This window comes from Ostrea edulis, chromosome 10 (assembly GCF_947568905.1).
Source record: "Ostrea edulis chromosome 10, xbOstEdul1.1, whole genome shotgun sequence".
NCBI classification, from domain to species: Eukaryota; Metazoa; Mollusca; class Bivalvia; order Ostreida; family Ostreidae; genus Ostrea; species Ostrea edulis.
The window spans coordinates 27,283,717-27,302,700 of NC_079173.1; the positions used below are offsets into that span (position 1 = coordinate 27,283,717).

Below are 18,984 nucleotides of genomic sequence, written 5' to 3' on the forward strand. Positions count from 1 at the left end.
GAAGCTTTGGTGTTTTCCGTCGCGTTGCATATAATTCAGTCATATCTCAGTGGTGATTAAAAATCCAAACTCTAAACAGGCGTTGAAAATTTCTATTAGCCGTGGCTTACTACTTCGAGTTTCATCTTTTCAAAACATTGGATAAATGAAAAAATCACAAATAAAACATGCATGATGGTTAAGTCCATGAGGAAACAAAGATTCAACCAATAATTTCGACTCCGCCATGCCTAAATAAAATATTTTATTCAAACAAAACGTAATTTTCTCGCAAGTTGACCACATATTATTACAACACGCATTTTATCTTTTATTTACGATGACAGCCAGTATATCGTGTATCGTCATATAGTTATCACATGTATACACTCCTCAACATATTGATAGCAATTAAGTTTAATATCTACATCTTAAATCGAGTGCACACAATTTTGTGTCCGTCCTGTTGGTTGGTTTCCTGTGGAATTAAATTTTTGTGGAGCAGATTATGGACGATACACCTCCTGTAATGTATTGCATTCAAAACTATTCATTGATGTATTCAATAAAATGAAACGATGTATGGTTCTATGATATCTTCAATCATAAATTGTACCGTGATCCGGGTTAGAATAGGTCCTCAGTATCCCTGCTTGTCGTAAGAGGCGACTAAACGGGGCGGTTCTTCGGATAAGACAACATAACCCGAGGCCCTGTGTCACAGCAGGTGTGACAGAATAAAGACCCCCTGCTCAAAGGTTGTAAGCTCCAACCATAGGCCTAAATTTTGAAGTCCTTCACCGGCATTGGTGACGTCTCCATCTGAGTAAGAAATTCTCAAGATGGACATAAAACAATTTACAATCAATCAATTGCCATGCAGATATTTAGTAAATGAGTTTACTGTGTTTGAACTGATCAGGTGTTTCCTCCGTATATTCTTGATTAGCATTGCTAATGGTTTACAATGATATGGTGATTGTTATTTTTCTGGTCATTTAGAACGAACGAGTTCTGAACGAAAATCAATGATCAATTGAAAGAGACGAACTGAGAATAAATACCATGAGAAAGTTTTGTCATCCTGTGGCACTTTTCAGTTTCAGTTCACCATAGGGAATGCGGGTTCTGCATCAACTACATCATTTGAGCTTGGGGTGAAAAACTCTACTATGAATACTTCTGAATCCTACTAGTTGCGGAGGTACTGATGAATTCTGATCATCCTTTGAAAGATCAGTGTTAGAATGTGCTTATAAAAAGGAAAATGATAAAAATCACATCAAATACGGACAAAATATACAAGTGTGGCTAGAATCTAAGTTCCGTGCAATAAGTGACACCTGCACAATCATCAACACCGTTGTTTAAATGTTTTAAACATGCATAATCAGGGGAAAAAAAACTCAAATGCATTTTTTTAAAATTCCAGTAGGGTTTCTTACATGGATTCTACGAAAATGAAAATGGGTGATGCCAAAACTCAGACCGGATAATGGACGGCTTGTGATGGTAGGTTGTCATAAAAAAACTTAAATCCACAAAAAGAACAAAAGAAAAAATAGATAGATTAAGAGAAAAGAATAAACCTACAAAAACCTAAGTCCAAAAAAAGACTAGAATTAGAAGTCAATTTTTCAAAGTTTAGTACATTTTTTCTGGCCACCAACTCGACAAAAGATTTAAAATGCCCATCCAATTAAAACAAAACCCCCCTTTGCTTAACTAGATCTATAAAGATAAATCATGTCCTCAACAATTTTTCTCCAAGCACAGGTTTTTTAAAACGAAAATGTGTTTGATTAAGCTAGATATTCTGAAGATAATTGAAATTGAAATCTGATTATACTTCAAATACTTGATATACATAATCATATATCATATCAAATTTAAAACAAACGGAAGTGATGTTTGAAAATGGTTTGCCTCTGTGATCGAATTATGCAAAGTGAAAGTTCATGCATGTACCGATATCCTGCGAATGTGTTAAACCCAAAAGAAGTACCGCGTTTTAGCAAACCCAACTAAAATAAGCCAACTTTCAAAATTTAAATTACATGATGGATTCATTGAACACTTTCCAACAAACCAAGCCATTGATGTATTGCAGACTGATAACAAATGCATGTGGTTCTCTGACATTCAGAAGTTTTTCTGTCACATTTGGGATTGGGCTGTAATGAGCTGGTTTCGAAAAACTGATGTGCTCATAATGGACCTACACTTTTCTGATCTGAATTGATATTAATTCAGATGATGTTGTCTTGCATCCATTATATCAGTTAAAACAATTGAATTAGATTTGATATTTCAAACGTAAAGATCTAACATCAACTACAAATTGGATTCGATTAAGATATTTTAAAAATATTTTTCATATCTAAAGCCGTTCTGATCTTCTTAATAAGTTACCCTATTCATGTTTGTCACATTTAGTATTAAATAACAACAAGCAATATGTAACGGAAAAACGCAAGTATCATAAAGATAGTTGGTGCTCGATTTACCTCGTGCTATCCAGTATTCATCATTTATACACCCTTCTCAACATATTGTCCTTGAAATATATTTGGGGATGGTGTAACCAGCAGAATTTGAAGTGATTCCATATCTTCCAAACAGGTTATGCTATAAGTAAATCAGTATAGAATTATGTCTGACAACACATCGATTGATTTTGATAACCAGTAGATTGATATCTTAGAACCATAAACAGGGTGGTATATTATTTTAAAAATGTTAATACTATACTTTTCATTATTTTTGAATGGTATTACATACTCGTATTTTTGGTTTAAATAAAAATTGAAACTTTGTAACAACACAATTTCTTAAATCCTGAAAAGTGGAATGTATTTTAACAGGAAAAAAAAACATACGACGGTATTTTTACGTATAGGTTAATGCCCGAGTACCTATCCATTCCATAAAAATAATGAAGTAATGGGACCGAGGCCTCGAAGGGTACATTGCTTGTAAGGATTGAACAGTACGATACTCGTACCCACTTAAATTGACCCACTTAAATTTCAGTATCTTATAGAAGACATATAATTTCTTTTATGCATTATGAATATACATCTTAATATTATATAAGCAAGGACGCTGTATATTTTTTTCATATAGAACATCTGTTTAATTACTTCAACAGATGTCATCAACGCCAGCGGCGTAGTGGATAGAGCTTCTGAATTATGTGCGGAATGTAGAATGCTCGAATCCCATCTGTGTGTCTGGATTTTAATCTGAAATGAAAATGTTCACGATATTTTGGTAAACTGTAAAAGCTCCATAGTGATAAAGAGGTATTGAAATTTGTACATACAGAAAATGATAAAAATCAACTCAACAGAACAATGTTATGTAGTTGTCTGAAAATCTGTATAATATGATGACACTACAGGTGGATTTTAAACTAAAATACTTGTACTTTTTTGTGATATCAAGTCACCATGAACTTAAAGGCATGAATTAGTATTATGCTTTATCAAAATGTTTAGCCACACTATAAATGACTAGAAATAGCTTATACATTCACTTTCATACAGTTGTATTATTTCTGAATTGATTGGCTTCCCAGATGAATATAAAATTGAGAATAAGACAAACGCGGACTACTGGAAACATCAGAAGTAGGATCAGATGCGTATGAGGATACCTGCCGTGTGTCTTATATCTTGACCATGTAAGCAAAGCAATCCATAGGCAAAATCAGTATATCAAGAACGGTGTAACAAACGGTATGAAAAACCGGCAACCCTAACCCGCCCGTCAGTATCTGGCACCGATCCAAAGAAAAAACCCACAGCAGACCACGCCATTGTTTACCCAACAGTCACATCTTCTTCTTTTCTGATGTCCTGAAATGTTCAAATACGATAATAGAAATAAATAATAAAATAATATTTAAAACTTACCGTATTACATGTTTGTGATTATTGTCGTCATTGTAATAAGTGTAATAAACATGAAAATAATGTGATTTTTTATTCGATCCCTCATCTCTCCAGACGTACAAAATACACCATCATAAACACATACCTTATAGACACCAAACAAAAGGTGAACTTGTACATAACAAGTAAACGTGTAACTTTTTACATAGTTACGTAAAGGATGTTTTGCTTTATAGCAGCCTATTCCATAGAGAGAGAAAATAGTTTTACTCACCAGAATTGACAAATGGAATATAAATACACACCAGAGTTGAATATATGGATATAAAGGCCCATCAGCGCTGAAGACAGGGATGCATGTCTACTACGGTCTCTAGGTAGCAGTGCATTGGTGAATCTTCCATGGTTTTATTGATTTGTGAGCTGTTCTAATTGATCACTTTTCATTTTATACAGTGTGTCCGTTTGATGGATTTCAATACATGAATGAAAAAAGTTCTTGCTGTTTTATAATATATATTACATTGCGGAAATTTATTTGAAATGTATAAAGGTATCATCATTTTTCCTAATCACATGACTATGCTACTTTTGAGACAATAACTAACAGTAAATTGTTGTACAAGTTGACCCCAGGTAAAAATCACAACTTTACAATTAATCAGGATCACGCAAAGATTCAGTTGACTCGTATTGTCAGCTGTATGAGAATGATGACTGTTTCCACGTTCTAATGACAACACCTTAATCAGCGGCATATCAAACAAGACAGATCTGAGTATGTAGACAGATGTCAGATGTCTGTAATGTTTAAAAGTCATTCGAAATCGCATCAAATTAGATCCTACTCACGGTACACACTGGTAAGTGGGACAAATTGTTAACATTAGAGATGTATCTGCACACACACACACACACACACACACACACACACACACACACACACATATATATATATATATATATATATATATATATATGCGCATGAATATGCATTTATAGGATATGTCATACTATTTGTAAATAACTACATAAAATAACAAACTTACTTCCGATGCCGAGGGCAATTTAGATATTGGACAATAATCCAATTTCTACACAAAGAGTTTACCTCGTGGATTGGAATTCTTCAAGCTTTAAAGCCATTTCAAATCGATGTTTTCAATGATGTTAGCGGCAAGAGATACAATGACATTCATTGCTGATAATTTCATGCATCAAGTGTCATTGACGTATACTGTAAATTGCTACTTTACAAATCAGTGTTCTATACAATGTTCAACATGTTTGGTACATGTTGAATACTTTCCAAATCCGGTTATTGTCGAAAAGACAGTTTCTGCATCAGTGGAAAAAAAAATTCTCTTTTAATATAGAAAACTTGACGAAGGAACAATTAGAACAAAGGCTAACTGTCCTAGGTTTTAAGCTACATGTACCACCAGTAATCACACAACCTTTGATTAAATTGATCCAAAATACGTACCAGGAACTCTTGTTTCCACGCGGATAGAACCGGTGGTGGAATCTGAAATGATACAGCTTTCATTAATCTGTGGAATATACATGTACAAATACTGTTAGGTGTATATTCATTTCGTTTTCGAATCAAAGACAAATAAACGTTACAATCATAGCTTCATTGTGCAGTCGTTTCTACATTGACATTGTAAATTAGTGCATTGGACTAGTAGGGCGTGTCCTATTTCGCTCCCTATAAAACATCCATTCGCATACCAAATCCAATAAAAACGTAATTTGTAAATACGTTTGTATATTTAGTGTAATTTTAGTGCTAGTGTTTTAGTAAAGCTTTAGCCATCTGATGTAAACCTTTTTGTTTGCCATGAGGTTGGGACATATCCTACCAAAAAAGGATGATCTAATTCTTCGCGTCGTTGGTAATTGCAACGATTAATTGATTAATCGTATCATGCTTAACGTCTCGCTCGATAATTTTTTCACTCATATGGGGACTTCACCTAGACCGGTCAAGGACTTCAAGTTTAGGCCTATACTCGGCGCTTATGGCCATTGAACAGTTAGGGTTCTTTAGCGTGCAACACCTACTGTGACACGGGGCATCCGTTTCTAAGGTCATGTCTGAGGACCCGTGACGTCATATTCATACCTGGTGCCGATCGTTTGGCGATGGAACTGTCACTACCGGTTTTAACGAATTAGGTTTGTCGCCACCGGAATTTGAACATTGGCCTTCAGCATGCTGGGGGAAAGCTAGAACCTTTTGGCAACCACGGCGGTTGTCATTGTAAGGAAGTAGAGTACTTCAAGCATATCCAATATTCGCGGGAAGGAGCCGAAATCATGTATCGGGGTAAGTTTTTGAAAAGTATTATATCGTTTGCATAGAAACAATTCAACTTACACACAATAACAAACATGGTCTGTCGCTTAAAGGGAGGTATGTCCGAGTATTATACAACTCTTTTTTTCTCACTCGAAAACCCCACCTGGAAATCTGACCGATGTATCTTGACAATGTATATACTACTCTGTGAAAATTGTTTTTATTCAACAGCACAATTACTTTGAATAATTACGTCTTCAATATACCATTGTTTTTACGGTAGCGACACTGTTTTCCATTGAATTATATAGATAATAATAGTGATTGACTTTACTCAGTGCAGAATTCAACTTAAAATAGACAGAATTTGTTGTTGTTCATTTGGATGATATAAATAATAAAGCGAAACAAAAACAAATGGAAAAAATTCTTTGAAAAAATATATGGGGTAATCGAGTTTGTTTTTTAAACAAAAAAGATGTCAAAGTTTGATAAAAACTATCAAATCAGCAGTTTTTAACAAATAACGTTACACATATTCGCGAAGTCATTTAACGATATTTACTTTTCATGCATCCCTTCAAAAAGAACTCAGATAACGTTATTGACTCCTAGTTTTGAAGGGGAAATCAAATATTTATGGACAAAATAATCAATTATTTTCAAAATAAATATCACAAAATGTCTTGATATATATAAATGTGTACATGTTTTGCGTTATATATCTTAACTGTGTTGCACGGCTAATAATTGAAATACTTTTAGTCTTTTATGATCACAGTAACAATGAATAAACTAATATAATAGTATAATGTTATTTTTGAATCTCATTATGATTAATTTTTGCAATTTCATATAGTTTAATCATGTCTCAATATGCTATTCTAACCAGAAATACTACTAAAGTTGTTTCTATTTTACAATATATTTATGTTTATTTAACACACACACCCTCCCCCGTCACGTACTCACTTTCCCAAGTCAAACAACTCCTCCAAAACATGAACGCGGTTTAAAAATATTATTATGTTTAGCTTGTATTGCACATTCACTTGAATCTTTTTCTAATTTTCACCCAACTTCATTCTCTTGTTCTTTTTACACTTAAAGTCTTGAGTCCGTTGCAGTGTTTGAAATAACCGTGAGCCCGACCGCACGAAACGCATACATTTTACAACGGGCGAAGACATTTCTTTATATAGACGTCCGATCGGAGATGATAAAATTCCCGCTAAATGAAATTTAGATGAATCAACTTCATTATTGTACCTGTAACAAAATGGACAAACCTCATCAATTTAGTACATTTTACTTCATTTTCTACCCTATATCAAATTTCAATAAAATATAATGTACTAGAAACGAATTAGGTAGTTCGTATTTCATTAGACGATATATACATGTAGTAATACATGTAAAAGTAATTTTTAAGAATGCAGTTATTTTCGCAGGGCTAGTTGGTCTTTGACAGGGCTAATAACTTTTACAAGCAGTCAGTCCTGCATGTTTAGCTAATTTTACAGCGAATTTCAAACACACCTTAAGTATGGCAGTTGTAAGTTTCAATTTTGCTAGAATACATACATTGTTTACTTGCTGTTCCCCTATACCGGTGTTAGAGAGCCAGACTCCCACAATAATGAGATTTCTCCCGAAAGTAAGGATTTAGAGTGAGCCTTTCCCCTGCGAAAGTCTGGCTCTAGAGTGAGCCTTCCCCCCGGAAGTTTAACTCTAGAGTGAACCTTCCCCCAGAAGATTTGCTCTAGAATAAACTGTACCTCTAGGGGGGAAACTCACTCTAGAGCCGAAACATTCTCTTGAAGTCTCGCTCTAGAGGGACACTCCACTTTCATCCCCTTCTGCGCAAACTATGAATCTCTCTCTCTCTCTCTCTCTCTCTCTCTCTCTCTCTCTCTCTCTCTCTCTCTCTCATTCGCTCCTTATAAAACATTCATTCACAAGTCAAAACCAATAAACACTTTTTCCGTGGAGTAAATACGTTTGTATATTTAGTGTAGTGTTAGTGCTAGTGTTTTAGATTAACTTTTAGCCATGGCACGAGTAGGACCCGACCTGACGACGCCCTGCTTATGAAGCAAATTATCTACCACTGGGCTACCGCGACTGATCACTGAACCTAGGATTTGTATTGATTAAGTATATGTAATATAATTTTTGGTAAAGTCTATCCTTTTTTAGATATAGATTTGTTTTATTGCTCTAACAAATACACATCACTTTTCATATAGGCGCACCCATACATACCGTACCCTCCCCTCAAGATTAAGTTGTTTACCTTTCATGTTTCTAACAATGAAAAGACGTCATAAAATCCATCAACATTATACAATTCATTGCATTGTAGCGAGGGAGATATAAAGATTTATTTACCCAATTTTTCTTGGGTGAATAATTCTTCACATCTCCCGAACATTCATTAAATAAATTGTTTATCATACCGAAACAAAGTAAGACTACAAAATGCATTCAAAATTGGAGCCCGGTCACCTATACATTGTATGTAGGTGTGGTCGTCCTAACGGTAACACCGCGCCGTCAACGTATTAGTAGGTAAAGACAACGAAATATAGTGATGTATTTCTATTCTCCATGAATGCTGATTTACTTGCTTGCTTTTGTATAAGCCAAAATCAGACGATTTAACTGTGTATCAGAGACCCGCACATTATGTAGCTTACGGACTATGAAAATAGAATGACTCGGCCTTATTGTGACATCACAATATAATATGTCTACCTTGACGTAAAATGTATGGAAAATGCACGAGGCTACCGAGGGGGTGAAATATGATGGGGATATATAATGTTTGGGAGACAAGTGATTGTCTTAACCAGTCAGATTAGGCGTGGCATAGAATTCTCATACTGCGCTATAAAAATCACTTTAGCAGGTCAAGAGCTGATAAATCCTGCAATATACGCCACTTGAGATGAATGATGTATATTGAGTTTCTTATGGTCTCTATAACGCATATAGTTGGATTAGACTCTAGAATATATGGTTTATGATATATGAATTCAACGATTACATATATTCAGATTAGTACATGTACATGAAAGGTGAAGATAACGAATAGTGGAACTGATATACATTGATGAAATATATCAGGGAACAAATTTGTTGTGGAGACCAGACCGGTGTCTGTTATCCCGAGGGTAAATGCTATACCTGAATCACAAATTACTTCTTGAAGTTTCAGGTCCTTCAGCAATGTTTTTCTTAGAGTCACAGGGCTGTGACAGGAAGGACGGGAAATCCACTGTAATCGTCTTCTTTTCACCAAGAGAACAATGTCGACTAATGGACAATTGCAAATTAGAGGGTTTCCATATAATCCACTGAAAAAGACAAATATCATGTATTGATTAAAGAGACAAGATTGTATTATAACCATGTGATAGAAAATTGAAACACTGCTATACTTTGTTGCATTTGCCGGGGGAGGTGCAGTGATAACATTATCATGATATGTGTCCTTTCATTGAGTAATCTATTCCACATTCGTTTGAAAGTGTGTATACTATATACCAATTCAAGATCCAATGTATGTGCGTGTGGTTACGATATAACACAATGGTGAAGTAAAGCTACCTCCACATGGCCAGGAGTCCCTGCTTACGTTTTTTATTTTGTATTAATTACAGGAACATTGAGATTGATCACTGTTCGTTATGTTCACCTTTCCATTCATTGTGAATATTCTCGGAAAATATCGCTTACTGTGTCATTTAAAAAATGTTGTTAAACTTTGATATTTCGTTATATTTTACTAACAACAGAATCACAATTTTGAACCTAAGGGAAGTTCACAATGTCTATTAAGTATGATGTCGGAGTAGATCTGCAGGCTATGTTGTTTGCTTGTTTTTTGGGCCAGGAACATCTCCAGATCAATATCATTAGAATTACAATTTGGAGGAAGGTAATCACTAAATCAAAATATTTTTAAAGATGCCATTATATAATCAATTTTATGAGATATAAGATAGAATCATTTCTTCAGACGAATTATTTCATATGAGCAGCTTAAATAATTTTGCACCATTCATTATAAGATATATCACTGTTCGTTATTTTCACCTTTCATTGGGTAAAGTAACAAACATCAACACCATTTTCAAATTTACACTTTTCGTACAATTACTCTCATCGACAATATTGAATTGTCATACAAATTATCGGTATATATATAGATATCCTTACAGTATCCATAGTTTCATCAGTGTATCGATCATTCTATTCTTTAACGTTTTATGTACTAATTAAGTTTAATTGATCAACACTACAATGATGAAATATATTATTCTGTAAACTACACGAGCGCATAAGTATGGCTTTAAACATGGGAATTTTCTCATGAAAAAAAAATGATGGGAATTAGATCCATCGGCCACCATTTATTTATTTTCTAACAAATGTAATTTTCATACATATATTGAATAGAAATAACCCAGTGAATTCCAAAATAAAACACCACAGAGATGTTATTCTATATTTAGATATTTCTTCTTTACAGAACGGAGACGATGATGGTAATTGAACTCATACCCTTTATGGCAAATGGGATATTTTCACGTTCTCCATCATCAGTTCCTATATCTATGTAGCGATATTCAATTATCACCTATTTACCGTACCTGTGTCTCTCAGCTGATTCATTTCATTAGCGAAATTTTTGCTTATGATCTATTTGGATTGCAATTGAGCACCGCCTCAAAATAACAAACAATGAAAGGCAAAGACAACGAACAGTGATCAATCTCATAACTCCTATTAGCAATACAAAGCAGAGAGTTGGGCAAACACGGATCCCTGGATATACCAGAGGTGGGATCAGGTGCATAGGAAGAGTAACCACCCCCTGTCGACCGGTCACACCCACCGTGAGCCCTATATCTTGATCAGGTAAACGGAACTATCCGTAGTCAAAAACAGTGTGCCAAGAACGGCCTAACAGTCGGCATGAAACACGTCAGACAGCATTGGACCCAATCTTTTATTACTCCAATATATAGATACACATATTATCTACCTAAGCTGTGAATACAAAATAATTCGCGTCATTCATAGGGGAGTTACAGACATTTTAGTATTATCCAATCAAAATGAAGCGCACATGCAAGTGCATGCATATTGGTAATTGTGACCATTTAGATCAGTTAAGGATATCAATACCTACCTAAGACATGGATTTCAAACCATTTCCTCGAACAACAAAAAGTGAGACTGATTACAAAGTTAGCGTACAAAAATCATTTTTCACATCTACAAATGATATACCATCATCCTATTAAGGTTTCATATCGATCCCTTGCATATTCTGATTTTCCAATTTCTATACCCAAATTGTAATGCACGTGCATGTGCATGCATGCATGTGCGAACAAAATGACTATCGTTCTGCACATTTACAAACGCCATACTACCATCCTTGAAAGTTTCATATCAATACCTTTTATAGTTTCTGGGAACACTCCCAGACACAAAAGTACCGGAGAAAAATAATAATAATAACTACACTCGATCTCGTTGCGAGCAACGAGTAGGTCTTCCATCCAATTTCTGACGAGACAGAATATTAACTGGAATAATTCAATTAGTGAAGAATTACTTGATGTGAAAGGAATAAACATCTACATTATTAAAAATAGAGCGATAAACAAATTAAAGATATTATTTGTCAATGATAAACAACACCCGCTTTATTTTATTCACTTCCGGTATCTCCGAAGTCCATAAAACGACTAAAAAGTCCACATTGAGCGTGCAGAAATCCCCACTAAAAGTTTCAATGAAAAATACAGATTTTTCGGACAAATTCCGGTTTCTAATAATCAACTTCCGGTTGAAATAATATGACTTGTTATACTCTACTAGACGATATTATGAGCATTGGAAATGAAAAAATGAAAAATTACATATTTAAGCTACTTCCGGTGGACGACCGAATTGACGGCGTGGGAAGTGAAACTCGTATGTTACGTATACAAGTCACTATTTAACAACCCTGAAATTTTCAAGACTCAATATTAGACCGTTTACGAGAAAACAGCCGCAGAAAATATTAACAAATATTAGACATATCTCACAAATGACAGTGAATTTTGAAAAAAAAAATTGACGGTGGTCTTAAGATGGATAATGTTAATAATATATGTGAAAATCATATTAATCACATGATTTACAAGCGTGATTTATGGGGACAAAGAAATAGCCATTTTTTTTAAGTTTTCCTCAATAAACCGGAAGTTGCTGTTTTAACTTCCGGTAAGTATTGCACTTTTGAAACTATAAAAGAAACCTTATTTCATCATGCCAATTTCGTCTCAAGCACAGAGTTTTGAAATTTGACGTTTTCTTTGTTCACTTCCGATGACGATCGGAAGTGACGGCCAAAATAATTATATGTGTATGTCACATCTGTCAAGATCTATTATCTCTAAAAGTGTCAAAATCAAATATTTGAACGTTTATGACAAAACGCATTGACAAAATCTCTTTTTAAAATCGAAAATCGGACATATCTCACGTATTGAAGAAACATTTTGGAAAAAAATGGACGTTACTCTAGAAATAGATAATGTCAATAATATATGTGAAAATCAAATCAAAGACTTGATTTATTAGCGAGATATATAGTGACAAAGAAAGACCAATTTTTCAACATTTCTCTCCTTAACACGGAAGTTACCTTTTTTGACAGTAAGGGTTTTTCCGGCAAGTATCACATTTTCTGAAACTATTAAAGAGACCTAATCATACCATGAAAGTTTCGTTTTAGACGCATAATTTTGAATCTGACATTTTCTTTGTTCACTTCCGGTGACGAGCGAAATTGACGGCCGAATAAATGATATACGTATGTCACATCTAGAAGTCGAGATATATCGTCACTGATATATCGGACGTAATTAACGACCGGGAGTAAATATCGAAAAAAGAAAAGGAATTTAGTTCATTTTATGGTGCATCTTTCCTGAAAGTTTGATAAAAATCTGTCAGGTCATTTCCGAGAAATCGCGTGCTCAAAAACGCGGGAAAAAACAACATTAATAATAATAATAACAAAAAAGAGGACAAGAAACAAAGGAATAAGAAAAAAGGTCTTCATTTGGAAACGGAAGACCTTAATAAGAAAGAGAGTAAAAACAATATGTTCCCAAACTTTGTGTGATAATAATAAGAAACTGAGTAAAACAATGTTCCCAAACTTTGTTGGGGAACATAATAATAATGATAATAATAATGATAATGATAAGAAAAAGAGTAAAACAGTGTGTTCCCAAACTTTGTTGGGGGAATATAATGGGGGAAAAAGATGCACAGTCTGGAATACATTGTATAGAAAGTTGTTTTAAAATTTGACCCACCAAAGCAATACAAAATAGACAGTTGGGCAAACACAGACCCTGGACACACCAAAGGTGGGATCAGGTGCCTAGGAATAGTAAGCATCCCCTGTGTGATGTAAAACATCGATATTGCTTTTATTTTGTTACACTTTTCGTATGGAAAAGAGAAATATTAATCTCTATTGATCAGTCAATCAAGAAATCATTTTATTCAACAGCACCCTGACTCGGCAAACACGTATTCTGAAGTTGATTTTAAAAAGATGTTGGATTTTCTCACTAATAATATATCTCCGTAGTCTTTCGTGACCAGGTCTTCTAACGGTCTGCTAGAATTCAAATGGACACGAATTATGCTCCTTTGTTAGCTGACCTGTTTTATATTCTCATGAAGTAGAATTTATTCAAAGGATTCTACATGACAAATAACATCTTTCCTGACCTTCCAATAGTCATTTCGATATATTGTGAAGTCGAAATAAAAGAAACCATATAGCCTTCTATTTCTGCATCGTACTTAGAAATGTTATTGAACATACATTTTAAAAGGAAACTAAGCACTCGACCTGATGACAAACACGATGACTTCAGCTTCTCCATCGTTGACCTTGATTTATATCTATTTAGCAGTATTCAATTATCACTTTTATTAGGTATTTATGTGCCTGCATTGCTATGCTTATGAAAATTTTTTTAATCGAGGCAAGATACTGAAAAAAAGTTTATATTACAGGAGTCTCAACAGTCTCGATTAAAGTCAACATTTCGCAAATTATATGCTCGTTACAACGATCTAATTTACCAGTACAACCTGTCGGTGAGTCAAATTATGTCTAATATGTTTCATACTAATTGTTAGGCCATTCTTTACACATTGACGTTGACTACGGATCACTCTGATTATAGGGCTCATGGTGGATGTGACCGGTCGACAGGGGATACTTAGTCGGTCAATAAGGAATGCTTACTCTTCTTAAACACCTGTTCCCATGTCTGGTTTACCCAGGGGTCCATGTTTCTCCAATTCTTAATTTTACATTGCTTATAATACATGCAGATATAAGATTCAACACTGTTCAACATTGTTTATTATCTTCACCTCCTCTGCATACAAATAATTGTTATGTATATATATATACACTTACAGTTTCTGTAGCTTCGTCAATGCATCAAAGATTCCATTTGGTAACGTTGTTATGTTATTGTTACCCAAGTTTCTGAATCAAAAAGATCTCCTGATTAATCTTAATTGATCAACGCTCCAATGATGAAATAGATAATTTTCTAAAATGATTCAATACGCAAATGCATGCTATTTGCAGTAAACAAGTAGTTTAAATCTATCATAAATGGCTTGTCTATTTTCTAAAATTTATATTTTCCATTTGGTCGAGGCCTCTGCTGGTGGAGTGTTAGTCCCCGAGGGTCTCTACAGCCCAGTAGCTAAGTACTTCGTTACTAGCTTGAAAATACGGATGGATATTTAATTGCTGTTATAAAATTTAGAAATTCATTTCAAAATTAAGGATTATCTCCCTCATGCATAGCTCTTATCCTTAGACGAATTTGACTCCACTTTTTTTTGGCACGCTGTTTTTGGCTATAATAGCTCTAAAACTTCATTGCTATTTCGGATTTCAAACATTTCGGTTGATTATCACAGGAGATATATTATTTGTCGAAATGCGCATCTGGTGCATAAAAATTGGTACTGTATCAGTTTTACATTATGACCCCTGGGTCGAGGCCTCTGCTGGTGGACTGTTAGTCCCCGAGGGTCTCTACAGCCCAGTAGCTAACTACTTCGTTATTAGCTTAAAAATACGGATGTATATTTAATTGATACCGTAGAAGTTTTACATTGATCAGAAATTATCCAGTCAACTCGATCTAAAAGCATCACATAATGTTTTAACACACTCCTGTATCTGTGTTTTATATCTGAATCTCTCTTTTTATTGATTTGGGATGTTAATGGTAAACGAACACATAAGGTTTACGGCAGCTAAGAAAAATTAAGGCCCGTCACCATCAACTTCCTATATGTATATAGACATATCCCACTATCACTTGGGTATGGTATCTACGTTCCTCAAATGTTTCGAACAACAAGCGCATTATTGTTTGGCTAATTTTGGTTTGTAATTCCGCATTGACTCAAAACAATTTACCAACTTAAAGTTTAAATATATGCATGGGTGGCAACACGTTATAAGCAAATTTGCCCTATAACGTGAACCAATGTTGAAAAGTGACTGTCGCATTAAATTATCGTTATTCTTATTTGTATGTAATGTAAATACATATACTCTTATTTTGTGTATATATCGAACACACCCCAAATCCTGTTTGGTGCCTCTTTTTACGCTGCTCTAATAGGAACCTAACTTCACGGGATTTTAAACCACTATCCCATGCGGAATTCAGTTTGGACACGGCAGTGTAGCAGGATTGACGTTTTCATACTTCTCTGCATATCAGTTCATATTGATCAACAAACTTTTTCCGATTCTATGCATGGCGTATACATGATACAGCATATGATCCAGCTTTTCTGAGGTAAGGTGTTTTATTTACTACTTAGCATCTTGTCTATTGTTTTATGTTATTTTAACTGTCCTAAAACATCCAGTTACGGAGTTCCTTAGTGTTAACCTAATTTCATGCATGTGATTTTCATATGTTTCAAAATGGTACTAATTGAAACAAGTGTTCAGTGTATGGTGCAGTATTATAGTCATAAAGTAGACTTTATCTAATATCTGTAAATGCATATAAATGCAATGTAAAACTTCAATGTATTTTTGGAGTCTTTCCAATAGACAAAAGTATCAATGTATTGTCTTAAACAGAAGATATGTCCAGAATGTGTTATCTGCAAATAAGATAATGTTGTGTGTGTATTTATGTGTAATGTAACTCCACTCAGTGCGTATAAGTAATTCATTACAGTTTATGGATGTGTATCAAAACAGGTCCTCTCCCTGTAGTCTACTACATATATCCTGTTGTAACCAGTGTATGCAGGATGTGGAGAGTAATCGTATAGTACAAGAACAACCAAGCTACAGGAGTGTGTACACCGGTCAAACCCCACAGAGGTCTAAGCTAATGAGCCAAGATCATGGACATTTCTGGAATTATGACCATGTTGATTAGGATAGATCATACATAATGACATTTTTATATCTACATTGTGACTTTGTAATATGTTAGCTTGATATGGTTACAGCCATCTCGTCCAATTATAATAGTGACTAGTAAATTATTAGAACTATAGTTCTTAAGCCTTCAACTCTACATTTAGATATATCGACGACGTTTTACCTATTAACAACATCATTTTCATTCAGATATGGATTCGAAATATCCAAACAAATTTGAAATAAAAGACACTACATATTCCTCTACACCTGCTTCGTACTAAAATATTTTATTGAAAATAGATCTTAGCGACAAACTAATGACACACGAAATGTGTTCAGCTTCTTCTTCAACTTCCCATATCTACATGACATGTAGGAACTAGTCCATTATCACTTGTATATGATTTTTATATATCTTAACTAATTCGATACCAAAAACCTTGCTCTCCGTATGTTCCTTTTTAATCAAGGCAGGCTTCTTACAAACAAGTTGATATTAAAGGAGTTTCAACAGTCTTGTTTAAAGTTAATATTTCGCAAATTACATGCTCGTTATAACGATCTAATTTGCTAATACAACCTGCTGTTTAATCAAATTATATCTAATGCGTTTCGTACTAATTGTTAGGCCATTTTTTACACACTGGTGTTGAATGCGGATCACTCCGTTTATTGGGCCTATGGTATATGTGACCGGTAAACCCGGGATGCTTAGTCGGTCAATAGGGAATGCTTACTCTTCTTTAACACCTGTTCCCATAGTTGGTTTACCCAGGATCCGTGTTTGACCCATCTCTTAATTTTGCATTGCTTATAATAGATATAAGATTCATCACTGTTTGACATTGTTCATTATCTTCACCTCTTCTGAATACAAATAATTGTTATGTATATAGATATACTTACAGTGTCTCTAGCTTCGTCAATGGATCAAAGATTGCATTTGGTAACGTTGCTATTTTGTTGCTTCTCAAGTCTCTGAATAAAAAAGATTTCCTGATTAACCTTAATTGATCAACGCTCCAATGATGAAATATATAATATTCTAAAATGATTAAATAGGCAAAAGCATGATATTTGCCTTAAATTTGGTTTTAAAGAAGTGATACAATTCCACCGTGAACGATTTGTCTATTTTTTTAATAATAGATATATCCATTAAAACTTGTAGATCAAAAATTATTCAGTCATCTTGAAATAAAAACATCACATTATTCTCTATCTCTGTATTATATTTAAATATATTTCTTTATTGATTTGGGACGTTAATGGTAAACAAACACATAAGGTTTATGGCAGCTAGGAGAAATTATGGTCCTCCACCATCAACTTCCTATAACCATCTATTTTGTATTGCTTGTAGGAGTTATGAGATTGATCACTGTTCGTTATTTCACCTTGCATGTATGTAGAAATATTCCACTATCACCTGGAATGATATCTACGTCGTCCAACTGATTCAATAAACAAGCGCATGTTCTGCGTATGATCGATTTGGTTTGTAATTTCCCATTAGCCCAAATCAAATTCCCAACTTATAGTTTATATAGGTGTACAGATGGCAACACCTTAGATACAAATTTGCATTATAATGAGAACCAATGTTGAAGAGTAACTAGTAATAAGTCAGAAGTACAGTTGCTAGTCCTTCAACTCTATCTATCGAGATACCAACACCCTTTTACCTATTAACAAAATCATATTCAATCTTCTGTTGATTGGATATTTCCACATGGACTTGAAATAAAAAAAAACAACAACATATACCTCTACATCTGCTTGGTACTTAGATATTTTATCGAAAATAAATCTTTACGACAAACTAACGACACCTGGAATTATTTTAGCTTCTTCATCAACTTCCCATATCTACATTACACGTAACAGTATTCCATAATCACCTGTATGTGGTGTATATATATCTCAACTGATTCGATACCCAAAACCTTGTTCTCCGTATGATCTTTTTTATTAAGGCAGACTTCTTACAAACAGTTGCAATCTGATATTACAGGAGTTTCAACGGTCTTCTTTAAGGTCAACATTTGGCAAATTCTATGCTCGTTTTAACGATCTAATTTACCAATACAATCTGCCGTTGAGTGAAATTATGTGTGATATGTTTCATACTAATTGATAGGTCATTCTTTACACACTGATTTTGACTGCGGAACACTCTGCTTATAAGGCTCATGGTAGATGTGACCGGTCGACAGGGGATGCTTAGTCGGTCGATAGGGAATGCTTACTCTTCTTAAATACCTGTTCCCATGTCTGGTTTA

General features: G+C 34.3%; 1 protein-coding gene across 3 annotated transcripts in view; it reads right to left on the reverse strand.

Annotated features, from left to right (window-relative positions):
- Positions 1–595: 595 nt before the first annotated feature.
- The window catches only part of LOC125667723 (slit homolog 3 protein-like), a 73,449-nt gene continuing 55,060 nt past the window's right edge, over positions 596–18,984 (reverse strand). Inside the window, exons 6-14 of one of the 3 annotated variants that reach the window (XM_056152361.1) lie at positions 17,609–17,680; positions 14,702–14,773; positions 9,373–9,542; positions 4,150–5,403; positions 3,638–3,839; positions 3,123–3,224; positions 2,487–2,607; positions 1,044–1,205; positions 596–801 (exon numbers count right to left, since the gene is read on the reverse strand). In XM_056152361.1, coding sequence (XP_056008336.1) covers positions 5,339–5,403; positions 9,373–9,542; positions 14,702–14,773; positions 17,609–17,680 — 379 coding nt within the window. In that variant the 3' untranslated portion in view covers positions 596–801; positions 1,044–1,205; positions 2,487–2,607; ... (1 more) ...; positions 3,638–3,839; positions 4,150–5,338. Of the gene's footprint in view, positions 802–1,043; positions 1,206–2,486; positions 2,608–3,122; positions 3,225–3,637; positions 5,404–9,372; positions 9,543–14,701; positions 14,774–17,608; positions 17,681–18,984 lie in introns of all 3 variants that reach the window. The other 2 variants (XM_056152360.1, XM_056152359.1) reach the window with 2 other exon arrangements.